At 30.3% G+C, this 20,315-nt stretch overlaps 1 protein-coding gene across 1 annotated transcript; it reads right to left on the reverse strand.

The window, feature by feature from the left end:
- Window positions 1–208: 208 nt before the first annotated feature.
- LOC18507138 (uncharacterized) lies at window positions 209–14,453 on the reverse strand. Its single transcript, XM_088806652.1, is given in 12 exon segments — window positions 209–1,033; window positions 1,245–1,338; window positions 1,800–1,874; window positions 1,876–2,126; window positions 2,128–2,289; window positions 3,638–3,750; window positions 3,753–4,131; window positions 4,359–5,171; window positions 7,413–8,138; window positions 8,250–8,714; window positions 11,606–14,169; window positions 14,355–14,453. Coding segments are annotated over 11 exon segments (6,417 nt in total). The 5' UTR covers window positions 14,120–14,169; window positions 14,355–14,453.
- Window positions 14,454–20,315: the final 5,862 nt, after the last annotated feature.

Genomic DNA, 20,315 nt, shown 5'->3' on the forward strand with positions numbered 1-20,315 from the left:
GAGCGAGAGTGGTTTGGGTGAGTGTTCTTGGGAGGTTATTAAAGAAGAGTGTGCAAGGGATCTTGGGTTCGTTTTGGGAACTATAAAGGTCAATTTATTGTACTTTAAATTCTCAATAATATAAGAACAGTTTTACTTCGTAGACGTAGGCAAGAGGCCGAATCATGTAAATTCTTATGTTTTTTTGTTTGCTTATTTTCTCTGAATTTTATCTTTGTTGATTCTTAGGCAATTTCCACAACAGGTTTCTATCTTCCTCCTCTGTCAATTGCACCTGATTCAGTTTTGTTGTGCTTAAATCTCCTTGACAGAAAATCTTCATTTTTGGGCACTCTCTCACAATCACCTTTCGCAAGATTAGGAATTCAAAGTTGTGATCCCCTAAGCAAAAGCTTGCTAGACATGGTAGACAACTTAGTTGCAAATACTTCAGTCGGGTGAAAACAATGCCACCTTCCATTTCATCACCCCCAATTGCTATGATTTCCTCCATTATCTCACAATCAGTTATGCTCATTCTCTCGAGTAGTGTCAGGCTCTTTGCTGTTGAGCATGCTATTAAATTTATGAATCCATGACATTTTGAAACTTCCAGATTGGTTAAATTTTCGAAAGACACCAAAGATAGCACTAAAGTCTTTAATTTGCCACATTCCAGCACTTCAAGAATTCTCAGGTTACAGAAAATTGGTATGGGTTGGAACCCTTCCTCCCAGAGATGTGTTAGCTCTGGAAGTTTAGACAACCTCAATTCAATTAACAGAGTGAGTGCCCATGCATGTCTTTCCTCATCAATGAGTTCTTCAGACCGGAAAATGTGACAGAAGGAAGCATCACTTAGAACTAGCTTTTCAGCATTTGGTGATGACTGAATGACGCAATATGGAAGAGCAGTTGATTTCTCAGGAACGCTTATAAGCTCAAGAACCTTTAGTTTCCTGAAACATTCTATTGAGAGTACTTGGACATGCCTTGTTCCTTTCACAATATTGTTCTGCTTCAATCTTAATTTTTCCAAGATAGGGAACGTAACCTGAATGATTAACATGTGTGTTAAACAAAAACAAAGAGTTTTAATTGGTTAAATTATAAAAGACAAAAAAGTTTTATAAGTTTTGCGTTCATACCTCATTGATTTAAAACAAGGGTTGTTGATTTGAGATTTCAACCAGACTCTCTGTATGTGTTTCTCCGAAGCAAGTACATTTTTTAGCAAATATCTATACTTTGTGGCATTGAGTCACCTCCATTTTTTTCAACGATGACCATTCTGTAGCATGTATTTTAAAGTAAAAACTTTTCAATTTGGACAATTTATCAAGTTGAAAGTATATCACTCTGGGAAACACAAATGTAGTATCTGTTTCTACCACAATTGATCGAGTAGCTATTGCTGCATGTGATTGATTAGCAATAAGTTCTTATGGCTAATGAATCACAATTCACAATCTGCAACTTGTCTAGTTCCTGGAGTCTTTCCATCACATTAAACGGGAAGATATTTAGGAGTGCTTTACAGTCTCCAACCCATATATTATTTAGTTTGCAAAATGAGTTCATCGAGAGTTGATCCTGCCATATCTTTCTACAGTCCCTTATAGCTTTGATTGTCAACTTCTCTAGCTTAGGGAAGACCACCTAAAAAGATTCATTTAATCGGATTAATAAATGAAATAGGAAAGAAGAAAAAAACCTTAACAATGTGTTATAGTGAAATTAACAGATGAAAGAAAAGCCACAAACAAAAGCAGAATTCGTGCAGAAAAGAATGGTAAAGGGAAAACAAGAGAAGAAATCACCTTTTCAATGAAGAGAGCCGAGTTATTTCCTTGTGCATTCTGATGAATTTAAGGTTCATCCCCAACTTCGTCAATTACAGATTTAAAGACGAATGTCTTCAATACATGACAGTTTGTTAGGACTAGACTTCTCAAGGAGGGGAATTCATTGTCAGTTTCATAGCAGAATCTTCTGAGTTTAGGAAGGTCTTCGAGCTTTAGGAATTTTGGAGTGGTGAACAACATCTTGCTCATTGATTCTTCTTCTGTCATTCCTTCCATGAAGATTACTTCTTCCGTGGCCTTACAGTCCACAATCGAAAGCCTACGGAGTTGCACAAAATGTTTTTACCATGAAAGATGGAAACAGGTATTTCAAATTGTGACAACCCTTTATCTTAATCCATTCCAAATTGTGAACATGAAAAGAGGATGCTAATTGTTGGATATGTCATATCTTTTTAACGTTAATTGAGGACAGATTCAATTTGTACAATTTGGGACACACAACCTGCAAACATAATTCTCATAGTTTATTTCTTTAAAAAAAAACTGAAAACAATGATTTCAGAGAATGGGCATGTTAACGACAAGGGATGATAGTCAAACAATAACATTAAAAAGTAATAACAGAAATATATATATATATATATATATATAAAAGAGCAAAAACAAGATCAATATATATATAAAAAACTATTAACCTATTATTTACATAAACAAGAAAAGAAAATGAAAAAAAAAAGAACTACTTTGAATTTGACCTAAAAAGAGAAAGAAAAAACAAAGAAAAGGAAGAAATAAAGGGAAAAGAAGAAAAAAGAAAAACTGTGACATTTTGGACTTGCCAATTAGACAATGGGATGTGACACATTACCATTAGCTTCAGTATGTAACTTTTAAAGGTAAAAATAGGAAATGTACAATACTTATCCGAATCTTATCTATACTATTGCTTAGGAGGTTGACTCATCCAATATTTACACTCTAATCCTTCCTTTTAAAGTAAATAAAAAATATGAGATATGATGATCATTATCTTACCCTATTCACCATAAGTAATACTTTCTCTATAGTTGATAGCAGTGTCCATGAGTCGAACCAAACCTATTGAGCCTCCCATTCTAAAAGTCAATCTGAAACTTGATTCAATTTATTCATTTAATTATTATTTTATTATTAGAATAATTCATTTTTATTTTATAATTGTAATATTTTAATTATATTTAAAAATTAAAATTAAATAAAATATATTATTTCATAAAAAATAATTTAATTGGGTCAATTCCTGTCAAAGTTGAGCTTAAAAATATATGCATAAGCCCAAACATAATCAGAACAAATTCAAGGCGGACAGCTCGATGCTTGAACACTTCTAATATCTGATCTTTTATTATCTCTAGTAGACAATTTTTAATTTTAATATATTTTATAATAAATTTTCCTTTTTATAATATTTTTATTTAATTTTTTAATGTCAAAAAGTTAAAGAAGTGTCGTAAGGCATTAAAATATTAAACAAAAATTTAGATGATTGCACAAGGAAAGAAACATTTAAAAAAAATAGATAAAGGAAACGAGATAAAGGTAGTTGGTACTTGCAGTCATTTCTCTGTATATTAATAATATCACAGTTAACACTATCTTTTTTTTTTATTCAGTCACATTTAACATTATCTAACTCTTTTTTTTTTTTGTTACCATGCGATAAGGTTGATCAAACTAAAAAAAGAAATCTAAATATTTAACTCAATGATAAATATATTGTTCCATATTACTTAAGTGAGGAACATACATAAAGAAAAAAGGAAATAAAATCTTGCAAATATATGAAAATGAATCTTAACTAACAAACTGACCTTATCGCCGAAAAAAGTTGAAGTAATATCCCATTTTTCACTTCCATCACCACCCGTCTCTTTCTCCTTGTCCCTTGAATATGAAGAAGCAGCAAATGTAGTCATTCTTGGACCACTATCCTAATTGTGCCCAGCCCTGGAAATTTAAGAGCTCGACTTCCCAAATAAAAACTCGTCAAGTTGGAACATGACTCAATTTTTATGAAGTAGAACTGGGGGAATGTTAACTTATCTGTCGTTGCTTCCTCCTCAACTCCCTGTTCCATGATGACTGCTTCCATCGAGGGACATTCTTTTACTTCTAATGTGAATAATTGCCGGAGGCTCAAAGCCATAGAGGGGGTAAAAATGTATTTCAAGCTGCTACAATTACAAACTTTCAGATGTTCAAGGTTTTTGAAGTGCAAAATTTCTTGAGGGTTCCTATTTCATATTTCCATCAACTCGGGAAATGCGTCTGAAAATTTCAAACGGAATAGGCCATAGCATCCAACCTAACAAACCAGATATATTGCACTAATTATATATGATAAAACATAACATTATTATTTAATTACAAGTACAAATAATAAAAATAAACTTTCTTCTTCAATCATTGAACTAATACCTTTTAATTTCTAAAACAATGAAAGAAGGCAATATTTCAATCAAAAAATAAAATTGAGCTGTAGTTTGCAAAATAAATTGTAGCAGGATCGGAGTGTCATGAATTAACTCATACCTTTTCAGTGTACAACTGTTGTATGGTGGTATTAAGGTCACCAGCCCAACGCCCTTTGTCACCATAACACGATTCTTTTACTCTCTCTAATTTTGGGGTGCTTAAAACTCCTTGAGAAAAAACCTTTAAGCTATAACAATTACTCACAATTAAGTCTTCCAAGGATGGAAACTTGAAGGTGTGATTTCCTGGACAAAAGCTTGCGAGGCTCTGTAAATGATAGAGTTCTAAATATTTCAACTTGCTGAAAGTGATCTCATTCTCATCGCCATCGGTTGCAACTACTTCTGTCATCCTGTCGCAGTGTTGTATCGTCATTTTTGTTAGTTGTACCAGACTCTGGACTACTGAAGGTGTACCTAAGTTTTTCATCTCGTTGCATCTTCCCACTTCAAGTGTTGTGAGATTTCGGAAAGATGCTGAGGAGGGTCCAAAATTTAACAAATCATCGCAGCACACAACTTCTAGAGTTTCCAGATTAGAAAGAATGTGGCCCAGCTCTGAATCTTTCTTCCATATATATGTAAGATTTTTGCAAGAATTCAATTTTAATTTTGTAATTCGTGAGAGAATCCCAGCATCAGGCTTTTCCGCAACATTTCCTTCACAAGAGACTAGACTTTTGAAGTCACAATTAGAGAACTTCAGATTTTCAAGATTGTGCAATTTTTGGACCAAACAAATTGGAAAATTGGAGTTATTCACCTCAAAAACTTTAATATGGTGAAACAAGTCAGTAGGAAACTGGCCATCACTTATCGTTGCAATGTCATCAATATTTGATAAGCTCAATTCCTCTAATTTGGGAATGACCTAGCAAACCAATCAAATAAGAAAAAATCAGAGTCAATGTTGCTCTACAATGCCTTTCAAAAAAATTGTTGCCCAACAAGGTCAAAAGAAAAAAACGTTATTCTTGGTCACGCAACGGACACAGATATATGCACAAATATGCATAAAAGAAAAAGGTCAAAGCTATACAAAGTTCGAGTTAATGGTCTACTCAACCCATTAACTTTTCCATTGCTTGGACTAATTTTATTCTGTTAAAAATAATTTGAGACTTTCAAACGCCAAAAATTTCATCATGTGAGCTAATTAATTTTTTTTATCAAAACAAAAAATTTGTAATTTTTTCCGTACATACCATGGTAGTATGTTTAGGATGCATAATGACAGTAGAGATAATCTTCCTATAGATGTAATAGATGATCTAAATTTATGAATATATAGATCTTTCAAATAAAAAATTAAATGATCAAATTGTGCTTTGGGCATTCATTTGAAGAAACTTTTAAATAGATAATGCTAAATACAGTAATTCTTTATGCAAGGAAAGAAATTTTTAACCAGAAAAATATAAATAAAATGTCAAATGATATCGTGATGTAACACAAGTTTTGTGTAGCACAAGACTTAATGAGCTTCCAATTGCCCAAAAAACAAAAAGTTGTTGTCAGAAAGATGAGTGTAAAAGATATATGATAATCTATTTAGGTAACACGGCCAAGCTGCTATTTAGTAAAAATAGCATCAAGAGAGAAATTTAAGTAATTAAACTAGTTTTTTTTTTTTTTTTTTGTGAAAGGCAATTAAGTAAACTAGTTATTACCTAGTTCATAGTATGGAATAGTACTCTCCTTCCTTTTTCTTTGTTATTTTTTTTAGATATCCCAAAACGAAGTTTATCTTTCTTTGACACTTAATACTCTTATTTTTTTTTCATATTGCAAACGTATTTTTTATGATTTATTTTACTTTTTTATATTAAAAAAATTGTAACATCTGGATGTTTAAATTTTTATAATATAGATCTGCATTATAATTTTTTTTTCAAATTTTAATATAAAATAAATCAAAGTAAAAAGTTTTCGTCTTACTCTTCTTGAAAGTCAAAGAGAGACAAAGAAAAAGGAAAGGAAGGAATATAAGATAAAATTTATGTTTCTTGATTATTTTTCTTTTGCTTTTTTGTACTAGAACGCATTCCAAATCTATACTAGAAAAAATTTAAAATTTAAAAATTTAATGTAAGATAAATCAAAATAAAAAAAAAATTAATCTCACTAAAAGTTGAAGGACTAAGACAAAAGAAGGGAAGAGTATAAGATAAAGACAAGGAAATGAATTATATTAAATAATACTATCTTCTCTTTCTGTTTGGTTTGTGCAAATATTAAGAGTAGAATAAGACGATTTTTATCATATATATTATGTTTGTTGTGTGTAAGATAAAACGTATAATAAGATTTTTTTTTTTTGTTAAGTGGTTAAAATTACATTTTCTTTCGTTGTTGCCTATGCGTCTTGTTTCTATTGAGTTATTGAACTTGTATTCGGATGTGAATGACTTTTATGTGATAAGGCTTTACTTGTTGCTGTGAGTTTTGTTGCCATGCCTGCATATATACCATACGTGTAGCTTCTAGTTTTCAAGTTTGATGAGAAAACTGATTTTTAAGAGTGGAGAGACCAATCATATGCAGCATTTTTAAATAATGTAGGAATTTGGGAAGGTTTCGTTCAACCAGAAAATATAGAAAATCCAACGGAGGTGAGAGATAAGAATTTATCAAGGGAATATTGACAAGACCAGGGGCAGTCCCCTGGAATGAAAAAGAGCTTAATTAAAATAAGTGTGTAATGAAAATCTTAAAAGGGAGTGTGATTGATATAAAAAAAATGTCCAAAAAATTTAAATAGGATACAGTAAAAATTCACTTATGTGTACTTTAAATTCTATATTTCAAGAATCAAACCTTTTGCATTATTGGTAGTAAAAAACGTTTTTCATTACAAATTTAATGTTTTTATAAGTTAAAATTGAAATTAATGATGGAGCTAGATATATATTCTGTTAAAACTGAATTTATTTCATTTAATACATATGCTTCTTAATTTATTATATTATTATTAGTTGATGATAAATTAAAAGATTTACTAAATTATACTTCAAATTTCAAAATTATGTATCAGTGATAAATATCGATATGTCATGCATGTGACCGTGTTTCAGGTTTTTTTAAAGGAAATAGTGAAAGTTCAGAATCATACCTCTTCATCCAAGAAAAGTGATTGTCCTTTTGTGAATTCCAGCTCGTCATGGATTCTCAGACGTTCTGAAGCTAGCATCTTTATTAAAGTAGAACAATCTGTTGTCAATTTTTTAAACATGGGCCAGACTATCGTACGTTGCCCTGGATAGAAACATTTGAGCTTTCTTAGGCGTGTAAGCTGCAGGGAAGACATTTGAGGAAACTTAAACCTAACCGGCTGCTCCAATCCTTCCCCTGCGGATACAATCTCCTCCACCCCACAACTACTTATTGTTAGATCTTCGATTTGGGGAAGATCTTTGGCTATTGATGCAGGAAATAGATTTTTCAGACTCTCACAACTCATAACCCTTACCTTTCGCAGATTTCGAAAGGTAAGACTTCCTTGGGGATCTTTATTCCAAACATGCTTCAGTTTTGGTAGATTATAAATATACAATTCCATTAGTTGAGAATCTACAGCATGTGTTTCTTTGATATTTAACCCTCCAACCCCAACCTCAAACATCTGTTCTAGTGAATCACATCTCTCCACTCTAAGTGTTTTTAGGCTTTGAAGTACTCCGAACACATTAGATGGAAAAAGAGCCAATAACTCATCACAGCATTCAACATTCATTTCTTCTAATTTGCCAAAGGAACCTGCTAGAAGTTGGTCATGAAACATCTTCTTCACATTTCTCAAGTGGGAAAGTGTCATCCTTTCCAATCTGGGAACTGCAGCCTATATAATTCGTGCCAATGAGTAAAAAGTTAACTAGAGTTAATTCATGAAACTAAGGCAAAAAAATAAAGGAAAACAAGAGAGAGCAATAAGAGTGAGAGACTAATTCACCTTTTCATTGAAGAGAGCTTGTATACTGGACTCATATTTCCCCTCCATTTTAGTTTCACTAATAAATTCTTGTAATTTAGGGCAATGCTCAATCTGCAGCACTTTTAGTGATGGGAACCCAATATTATAATTTCCTGAACAACATTTGATGAGATTCGGAAGATTCTTTATTTTTAGGGAGTTTAATTGAGGGAAGCAAATCAAATCTTCCTGTTGTTCTGTTATTTCCCCTGTAAATATTATCTCTCTTAAGCACTTGCAATTTACCATCTCCAACTGTTCAAGGTGTACCAGATTTCTAGCAACAGAGGGAAATAACAGATGTTGTAAGTAATGACAGCCCTCAATGATGATGGTCTTCAAATTCGGAAGGCAAAAACAATAAGTCTCTGAAAGCTGGTTGTGCCATATCCTTTGGGTCTTAATTGAGGACAATCGCAAGCTTGTCAATTGAGGGAACACAATCTGCACATATGTACAATTCTTTTTCCTTAAAACTCTAGAGAATATATGTGTATATCTTAAAATGTGAAGTCCAAAAGTCCTAAAATTGAATGATCTAAATACCCCTCATAATTTATGAAACGCAAAATTTTATTTCCTTTTCTCTCTTAATAAAAAGTTTGATGTTTAATTTCCAAAAAATAAAAAGTTTGATGTTTATAATAAAATTAATGTATTAATTAAGTTTTTTTTCATAGACTGTCATTAGATTGGAATTATAACTTTAACTAATAATGAAATTAAAAAAACATAAAAGCATTGCCGTTTGTTCAAGCTATATACGCTCAAATTATTTGTCCATAAAAGGCAGAAGAATATAAAAATGAAAAAGGCCAAAATTATAAATTTATTGAATTTTGTCGATCTCATGTTTTGCTTTATGTTTTCTTAAAAATGACACTTCTGTGAAAAAATCAATTACTATCCTAAGATATTAGATAATAAGAAAGCTCACTTTCACACAAAACAAAACAAAAAAGGAGAAAAAAGAGGGAAAAGAACAAGTCTTTTATCTAATTTGATCAAAATATATAAAAGTGATCTCATTTTATTTTGTTACTTTTTTTAGGGGAAGGAGATTTGAATTCATACTCTTTAAGTAGGAAGATCATGTCTTAATCAATGAACAAAATACTCGGATGCTTATTTTATTACTTGTTATATATTAGATAATAAACATTTGGCATTATAACTTTTAAGTCTAAGACATTAATTCAATTCAGAGTCCAGGTATTTGTAAAAGTCTTACCTAGAATAGGAAAAAAAAAGTATGCAGTAGAACATTAGTTACATCAATAAGATATAAACCTAAAGATTACATTTAGTTAATTTATTTATGATACAAATGTTTTACTTTATTATGTTTATTTTAATTACATTAGGACATATTTATTATTACATATTATATATTTATTGTTATTATTATCATTTAATGAGGAAAAAACTATTATTAATTAATTATCATATTAGTAATACAACAAAATCAAAGAAACTACATTTAACTTATTGACTTTCTTTGCAAAATTTTATGTTTTGACAGGTTCTTCTAAAATTATAATCTTTATTTGTTATTCTAACCATCCATGACAAAAATTATAAGTATCGAGATATCATAAAATTTAACAAAAAAGAACACAAATAAATAAAAAGTGGTTTACACCTTAACTTCTTGGACTACCCGTTAATGCAAGGGAAAAGATCATCTATTAATCAAGTAAAATCACTTCATATTTGCAGGTCACTATGTATTCTTAGTTAGATGTAGAAGTTATTGTAACCCATTTGGTTGGTACTGTTAATACTTGCTTTACACTTTTGAAGAATATTTATAAATTGAAGGCAAACAATGAAATGTAATATCATAAAATTAGTTAAAACAATAATAACACAGTTGGTTACGAAAACATTTTTTTTGTGTATAATCCTCAAAAATTTTTATTTGCTTTAGTATCCAAACATGTTTGTTCTTCTAAAAGGAAATAGAAAATAGCAAAAGTGTTAACCAAACAAAATCTAAATTAACTTATACATGCTTTAATGTAATAAAAATCATGCTCTTCACATTCCCCTAGCTAATAATCAAAACTATGAAAAATAAAATCACTCTCTATGGATGCAAGAGTCAAAAAATCAATAGCCACCATGAGAGTTTGATCCTTAGCATTTAGCAATTTTCAAGCGCATATAATAGCTAGCTTGAGCTTCACAGACAAGATAGGGCAGCTTGTAAAAAAAGTATGATTAATTTAGTCAATTTTTAAGTGATACTAATAAACTATAAATCATTACTTAAAAAAGAAATTTCACTTTAATGAGGAATTTGATATCAATAAGAAATAAATAAATAATTAGGTAGTATTTTATTTTAATGAAAATTACAATAAACAAATACATATTTCGAGGTACTCAAAAATTAATAAATTAAAAATTAGGTAATATTTAATTTGACAGAAAAATTATCAACTATGGAAAGTTTCAATTAATAAGGACTTCCTTGTCAATAAAAATTATCAATTTGTTATTGGTTTCTTCACGCGATGCTGTTTTGACTGGCAGCAATGACGATTTCCAGAACAAAGGGTGGGAGTTAAGATTCTTAAGAGTTTGTGTTTTTCACTTAATGTCTCCTGTAAAAGGTATGGTTCTATGCTTATATGTTAGTCTATTAAACATAGCTTGCTTTCATGTAATGGGGTTATTTCCCGTATGTTTTAACAGATTAAATTTTAAACAAAAAAATAAGAAAATAAATAAAAAAAAAGTTATTAGCCAAAGACAAATAATTATTCTAAAATGTACACAGGACATATTGAATATAGAAGGATTATGGAGACAACACATTAAGGTGAAGGAGAGAATTTCTAAAATAGATTAAACACTATAATATTTTAATTTAAGACAACATATTTTTAAAATATATTATTAAAAATATTTTTAATAATATTTTTTTGTACCTTTTAAAATATTTTTATAGATCTAATTTCACTATAAAAATTTTTTGATACATTATAAATAAAATGTAAACATACAAATTGCATACACTATTAAAAGTTGTACTTTTTTATATTGCTACTAAATATGAAAAAAGTGAAATTAAAAGTTAAAATGACTACACTCTTTAAGATTTTATTATACAAAAAAATATGTCACCTAAAGTAATGGGATTAAAATTTAAATTTGTTGTAGTGAAAGAGGCTTAACAAAATAAATAAGAAAGTAGGAACTAGGGTTTAAAGGAGAATACTGTTGATGTCGTTTACCAAATACGAATAAAAGCTAAACTTGGAAAATGAAATGGGAAGCGAAACCTAAATATAATTAAGCCATTGACTGCTCCATAAATAAATAAATACCTGTTTATTGAAAAGTGGCTTGGTGCTTGTATTCCCCTGCTCCTGCTGGGAGGTGGAACTCGTCTTCTCTTCAGAGCTAAAGCCAATAAGCTGTGGCAGATCTTGGAGTGTCATGGACTGTAACTGAGAAAACTGAGTATTCTCCGTTGCTATATACTGCACTTCCAAACCATTTTGAATGTGAAGTTTCTTTAAATGTGGAAAATCTTCACCATTATGCAACTCAGCAACTACATTCTTGATACCCTTAAGTTGATCTAGATATAAATCTTCTGTCTTCTTCAACAATATTTTCACCCCATGATCCAAGTAAATGCTTGTATCTAAGTTGAATCTCAGTGTTCTTGAGCATTCATACTTGGCGAACCTCTTCCATGCACCATTACCTATAAAAATCTTGTATCTGTCCAATGTCTCACTGAACAGGCATTCGGGAATTATTTGGGCATTCGGAATATAAGCATACAAAGTGGTTAGATGAGACAAATGCTTCAATTCCTCAAGGCTAGCATTTCTTCTGTCACTACCAAGTACTTCATCTTCCCATTGAACAAAGCTATCTTCCAAAATTAATTCTTCTAATTTGGACAAATTGGATAAGATATCTGGTGGGATGATTTTGAGTTCAGTGCAATGCCTCAAATCTAACAAACTTAACCGAGTCAATTGTGCTATCTCCCTGGGTAGCGCTTTAATATCTGAGCCTGCAAGGCTAAGGATTTCTAATTTCTTGAGCTTTCCAATAATGGTTATGTCTTCCAGTGCACATCCATTTAAACGCAACGTCTGAAGGTTTGTTAGGAGATTAATTGACACAGGTAGAGATTGAAACTGCATTCTAGCCAAATGTAGGACTTTGAGTCTTTCTGTTCCCCTGAAGAAGTTGGCTGGAATATTCACTGAACCTTCATTGTTCATAAAGAAGAAGGAAAGATGTGAACACTCCAACTCATCAGGAAGCTCACTGATATTAGGAGAACTTAAAAAAATCACACTGCAATTTTTCATTATCTCCTGATCAGGCCACTCTTTTAGCACATCACCATCTCTTAACACAAACATACGGTTGTCCCTTGATGCAATTGATATAGCAACATCCCGAACAACATCATGGATATCAAACCGTTCATCGTTATAACTATCAAGCAACAAACAAGAGGCTTTGAGCTTACTCACCACTGTCAATATTTTGTATCTTGCTTCTTCTATTGTGTTGACACCATGAAAGAAACCCAAACCCATGATGTAATGCAACAAGTATTCAACGAAACCATCATGACCCATTAAACTACAAAGCAAGAAAGTCAACTTAACTTTCTCATTTTCTAAATAATTGTAGCTCAACTCTATAGGTGAATATACATCCTCTGTTATCTCGGTGAAGCTTGTTGATGAAGGCGTCCTTAGTTCACGCAAAGCATTCTTCCACTCAAACAAACGTTTGTTTCTCAAAGCCCTTGCAACTGTTGCGATGGCGATCGGCAGTCCCGCACATTTCTTTGCTACCTCCATAGCTGTAGGCTGCAGATCACAACTTTCAACATAGTCACCAGCCATCTTTTTAAACAGGTCCCAGGCTTCTTCTTCATTTAAAAGGCTAACTGCAAAATTTTTCTGTGTACCCATCCCACTTGATAAAACATTGAGATCCCTAGACGTCAGCAGTATCTTGCATCCCTCATGTTCATTTCCAAAAGGAATCCCAACTTCCTCGAGATCTAATCTTTCCCAAATATCATCCAAAACAACAAGAATCTTCTTCTCTTTCTGCAATCTTTCTCGTAGTCTAAGTGCCCTTCCAACCCTACTCTGTTCCTCAAATTTTAAACGCAATAAGTCTGCAACTTGGTTTTGAATTTTCTCAACATCAAGGGTCTGAGTTACAGTTACTATAACTACGGAATCAATTAACTTGCCCTCCTTGACTTGACTAGCAACTTCTTTGACTAGCGAGGTCTTGCCTACGCCACCCATCCCGTGCACCCCTATAATGTTGATACTTGGATCTTTCAGTGCCTCCATGATTCCATTGAAAACCATCGTTCTTGACTCGAATGCTTCAAAACCTTTAACACATGCGACCATGATACCTTGTGGAGCTGCACGATACGAAACCTTGTCAAATTTGCTCTGTTTGAGTAGCTCAGCGACAGCCTTCGCCTCCTTTTCGGCTTCCATGCTAAGCTTGTAACGTGTCCAGAAACTAGGACACAAGCCAAGGAAACACTTTTTCTTTGCTTTTTCTTCATCCTGTATTACTTTCTCTACTTCTTCAGAGATCTTCTTATTGACGGTAGTCAGCCACTTGTCGACATCGTGTTCAATCTCCTCCCCATTTCCCATAGCAGCATCAACCGAATGCTGTACTCTTTCTCGTGCATCCTTCAGGCTCTCAACTTGATTCTTGAGGGTCCGGACCTGGTTCTCATGATTGCAAAGGTATTTGATATGGTTTTTGATGGTAGAGATCGTGTACTCTGCAGCGCTAGTGACAATGGAGCTAACGATTTCCATTTCGTTTTCTTTTTTTTTTTAATTTTTTTTTCTAAGTTGCGAGAAGCAAACTGAATAAAAAGAAAAAGCTATGGGTTAAACAAAAAAAGAGGACAAGTGAAAAACAGGGGAGAAAAACCAGAAAAGAAAATTACAATGAAAGGAGAAGAAAGAAAAGAGTCTTATATAGCAAGCATCATCAAAACATGAAAGGAAACCAAAGGGCCTAAAATTGGAAGGGTTTTGCGTGGCGTACCTCCTCAGAAGATGAGAAATTTTCCCTTTCTTCACCTTCACTGATGAGATTGAAGAAGAGAAGGATTCTTGAGAAGATAAGTTCAGCAATTAATTCTCTCACCTATGAAGGGGGAAATTAAGAATTTTCACTTTATATCTATATAAAAGAACAAAGCCGGAGAGATTTGACAAAGACAAAGAAAAAAGTTTTACTTTGGGTGGATGAAGCTGAGAAAACATGTGATGGCCAACGAACCAGCCGTCCAGCAAGTCAATGCAACATGACAAGAACCAAATGCATTAAAAAAACTTAAATGCGACATGACAAGAACCAAATGCATTAAAAAAACTTACTCTTATAATTTATAAATCTTAATTCTATTATATAAAACAAATGTGCAGGAAGGATTGGACCGTCAGGAGCATTAAACTTTGTTGAACTCCTAGTTTATATCTCAATATAAACTGTCCAAATGCATTATCTCAATATAAACAAACTGGTAACTCCTAGTTTCCTCGAATTGTTGAAGTGTCTGAAGTAGTAGTTTCAACGAGAAAAGAAAACCTCAAACTTTGTCTTTGGATCACCAATAAACAATCACGCAAAGGATGAAACCTTTAACTTTCAATACATTTTCCAGCCTGGACAAAAACATACGACTGTTACATAAATTCTTCTTTTCCACATTAGCTAGAAGCGTACGACCTTGTTTGAGTCCACAGAAATTGTTAGAAATTTTGAGAAAATAAAAAAAATAAGAACAAAAAGGGAAGATCGACTTTGAAAGGTGAAAAACCTTTCTTAAAGGTTACTTATATCTTTAGTGAAAATATTTCTACAGACAAATTTTTTATATCATTTAACGAAAATATATGTTTTTCAATAATACAACTCTTTCTAAACAAAATATAATTTTTTATCAAAAATTAAAGATGTTCGATGTATAAAACTTTTTATTTTATAAACAAGCATAACTTTTCACAATTAATTTAATTTAATTTATGAAAATTATAATAGTTTATCATCAATATCAAGTATTTGTTCCACAAATATTATTTCAAAGAACTTTTCTTTTCTAATGTTAATTTAAGAAATCCACTAATATTCCAAATTACCAGCAATTTCTCACTAGTTTAGAATATTGGTGCTTCATCGTTTAACTTTTCACAAAAATATGTATTACGAATGCACAGATATATTATTGATTTAAACTTATGAATACAAGAATTAAAATTAATTATTTTTAATTTCATGAATTTTATGATTCTCACTTTAGAAAATTTCAATTGAAGGCCTCTAATTCCAAAAATTTTAATTCTAATACATTAATGTGTTTGGGTTACAATGTATTGATTCCTTTTATTAGAACTTCAAATAAAAAAAAATTGGGGACGCTCCAATCAAAAGTGGGCTCTGCCGTTACACAAGGTGATAGAGACCCTTCTTTGTGACCGGCACTGATGACTAAAGGTTCCTGTACAAAAGTAATTACGTGCACTTGTGAAAGCCAAGTTTATGGACCAGATAATGTCAAAACAAGACTTTCGAGTTTTGGGGTCCGTTTGGAAAGCATGAAAATATTTTTAAAAAAATAATTTTAATAATTTTGAATGTTTGGTTATATTTAAGTATTTGGTTAATTGGTTTCTCTTCTTTCAATTATAAAAAAATTTTGAGTGTTTGGTTATATTTAAGTATTTGGTTAATTGGTTTCTCTTCTTTCAATTATAAAAAAATTTTTGAGTGTTTGATTGAGTGAAAATACATTCAAAAATAAAACTTTTTATGAAGTCAAATGAAAAATAAATTATTGACCTTGTAAATTATCTTACACCTTGAAATGGCGTAAGACATTGTCCAAAACACAATTTCTTTTTATCCCGAGCTTCTTCTTCGTCACCCCGATCCTCTCCTTTGATATGACTTTTTCTCTTTATGTTCACTTTTTATTAATTCATTAGCTGTCAAGCAGTGTCTGACGATAATTGGAAGGCATGTAAATACGAGAAGTCAAAGGTTGAAAACTTTAAATTATTTTGAATTCAATTTGTTCTCCCTTTTTCTTAAATCTTAAATCAAATGATTTAGTTTGGTTAGGAAGATAATGCTTGTTCAACAAATTAAGAAGAAAGTAATTAGGGGTTTTTTTTTAAATCGTTAACCAATCATTTTTTTACATGTGTATAAGTAAAAAGATAAGCATACAAATCTTAATTAACAACATTTAATGTCATATCATCTGTCACATGGTAGTGATGTTGTTATCAAAATACTATGTTAACATACCACGTGACAGATAACGTGGTACAAAAGTACCACATGTACCGTTGATTAAGAAAACTTAGTCAACAGTTAAAGAGATGGGCTTATTTAACTTGAAAAAAAAATTAAAAAGTTTAATTATTTGAACACAATAAAAAGATAGAGATTGAATTAAATTTCTTTGAGAGAGTTCAAAAGCTTATTTGGGTATTTAATCAAAAATAAAGAATAGAATGAGCTCTAGCACAGCACTTCATCTTTAAAATCTTTCAAAAGTCTTTATTGAAGTTAATGAAGAAGGAGCTGACAATAGAACTGATTATACTCAAAATTAGTTAATTATAATAATCCCTCAAAAATAAGGTCTTTTTAACATGTATGTAATTTGAGTAATTTTGTATTTGGATAATATTTATTGAGTTTAATTAAATTGGTAAGGTATTATTTTGTTTATATTATAATGTTTCCAAATGACATTTTGAAGATAATTTTTTTTTTAAAATGAATAGTGAAAAATATTTTTCATAAAACAATACAAACAACAAAAAATATTTTTGATAGTTTATCCAAATAATAAAAAATATTAAATTTTTCCATGAGATATTTTACACATAAAAAATGTTTCTTCAATAAATTATTTTACAATTATCAAATAGACCCTTAAATATTAGATTTTCCTTTAAATTTATGTTTGTTTTAAATTTAAATTAAATGTAAGATTGGTGTGGGCAAGAGAACTGTAAACTTACAAACGATTTTGCTGCACAATAAGCCATTGGCAGCATGCTATCATTTCCCAAACCAGGATCACTTCAAAAAACATCAGTAAAAAAGAAAACAAATCAACATAACCACTGCACTGCTCGAAATCCCAGGAAAAAGTGGGGCATCAATTGACACCCCTTGCAAATTCGACAAAGCCCCACATTCCTGACATTGCCTTGCTCCACGAGCTCAGTTTCAATGAGTAGAAAACCAACAGCCAAAGCATGAATCGGCAAAAAGAACATCAATAGCAGCCCCTACTGTTATAAAAGTACAATGTAGTGGAAAATTTTTTATTGATGAAAATGGTCATTTTTTTTATGTTTAAATCATCATTTTAAATATTTCAATCATTAATATTACAAAATTTTCATTATATATAATTATAATATTAATTATTTTTAATATATAATTGTCTTTCATTTATGATTATTTTTATATGTATGCAATTTTCTGTACTTTAAAAATATTTGCATAAATGCTAATGAATTTAAAAATGTAAAAGCATATTGAATTCCTTGAGTTTTTGTTATATTTAAAGCAAGAAACTTTTAGCACATTTCATCTCACTGGTAGATGCGTTTACTTTAAATTTAAAATCTTATTATCAAGGATTGAGATTTGATTTTATAGGTTTCGTTTTCGAATCTTTAAATAAGATACAACCTATTCAATTTGTAGTTCAAATCTCTATGTTCTAAAAAATAAAGAACAATTTGATTTTGATTTGTTGGTCCTACTCTCTTGCTAAAATCCCATTACTTAATTTGATCATACGCTGGATTGGAAATCATTACCAGAAGCAGAGGACATCCAATTTCCTCCAATACACTTGTGATACATAAAATATAAGAACTTGTTCTAAAATTTAAAAAAAAAAATTGAAAACTTGTTATACCAAAGACAAAATATAAAAACTTAAATAGTAACATTCAAATAATATTTAACTCAATAATATGCACATGTATCCTTAAAGAATTATATTTAATTTTTCTTTTCTTTAATTTTTTTTAAAATAAAATCTTAAAACAGTGGGTCAAGTTTCGCAAAAAAGAACGAAGACTTGCTAATTCATTCTTATACCAAAAGGAAAATGAGGACTTGTTATAAGAAGACTTAAATATTGTACAATAGATGGACACAATGCCGAGACTGATCAAGTTTCACCTAAAGGAGATCAAATTATAGATAATCTCTAGATCGGTATTCATGCAAAGTCAAACAATTCTTTTAAGAAAACGTATATTGGGATATTAAACAATTGGACTTGAGAAAATTTGCTGGGCATGGCGAAACCCCAACGTAGCTTCGTCTACGCGGAGAGAGTGTATGTCCTCTGGCCAAGTAATCCTCTAGGATACAGCTAGTTGTTGCTACTTGCTAATAATTTATATAGCTATTTTTAGCAGCCTTGTTAAGTTTCCACCTACATTTCTCTTTTCACACATTTATACTTGTACGTTACGCTTGAATAAGAAAGATTTACTTGATCAAAGAATTTCATTTAGTAAGATACTTTTTTAATTATAAAGTAGAAATTATACTTGAAGTCAAACATTTTTTTCATTTATATTTATAATATAGTAATAGATCTTGCAAAATAAATCATAAACAAATCAACAAAAAATTAAATTAAATTTATACATGATGAGATTTAAATCTAAAATTTAAATAAAATCTTTGCATAAGTATTCAAATTGAGTACGCAATTGATAAATAATACCTAACATCCGGAGATGTTGTTATGTCCGAAAGTTTTTTATCTATTCTTATTCTGAGATGAATGATATAACCTTTATAAAACATTACAAATGAAAAGTTTTGTATATATAAGAAATTGCTAACAAATTTTCATTCTTAAAAATAATTTCAATGCTTTTTGTTTTCTCTAAAATACATTTCATTGTTCCCATACTTTTTGTCTTGATTTTAATGAAGTTGAGTAGAGATATCGATGGGTAGGGTATTTACTAATTTTGAGATATTTAAACCTAGACCCAAACCTAATTAATGAATGGAACACTCAAACCATACAATTAACGAATATTTTTAAAATTTATTATCTTAATCTTAACCCTAATACATAACCATTACTTTTTAATTACTTGAATCAATTTCAAAATTTGATTATGTAAAAAAATTATTAAAATGCTCTTCATGAGTATCCAATTACCTGAATTCAAATTTGTACCTTTATCTATATACAATAATATTTTTCATCCATATTCCATATAATTTACTAATAATTAGATTTATAAAAACACATAAATAATAAAATTTAAATTTAAATAATCAAAAACAAATATCTTAAATATTAATTTAAATAACTAAAAACAAATATTCAAATAACAACTTAAACAGCATTATAAGTTTACAATAAGCCAACAACATTACAATTTTAATTAACTACATGGATTTATCTTTAATTACATGAAATTAAAAACAAATAACTAGGTTACAAAATTATTTTAATCTCATCGCTTTTCTTTAAGTATATATATTATAATTAATAATTTTATGAATTATAATTTTTGTAACGTTAATCCAAAATAAAAAGTAAAATATTTATATTTAAAGTATATATACTAAAAGTATATAAAATAATAATAATTATTATTATATTTGTTATAAATTAACACAATACATAGAGTATATATATTAAAAGATATTATAAGTTAATTAATAATCATAATTTTATGAATTAATTTAATTAACAATATAAGCTTGTTTTTAATTACATAAAATAAAAAAAAACATAATCAAGTTTGAGAATCGAGTATCTAAGGGGTGATACCTGAACCCAACACAAGTATTGAAATTTCTACCTGAACCTGTCCCAAACCCGATTAGAGGTATCTTAATCTGGTATAACTGAATCAAATACTTGCGAGTACTTTATAACAGGATACCCATTACTATCTCTAAAGTTGAGAGACAAAATTTGACTCTTTT

The sequence above is a fragment of the Theobroma cacao genome, chromosome 5 (genome assembly GCF_053813885.1).
Source record: "Theobroma cacao isolate CCN51 chromosome 5, ASM5381388v1, whole genome shotgun sequence".
NCBI lineage: Eukaryota > Viridiplantae > Streptophyta > Magnoliopsida > Malvales > Malvaceae > Theobroma > Theobroma cacao.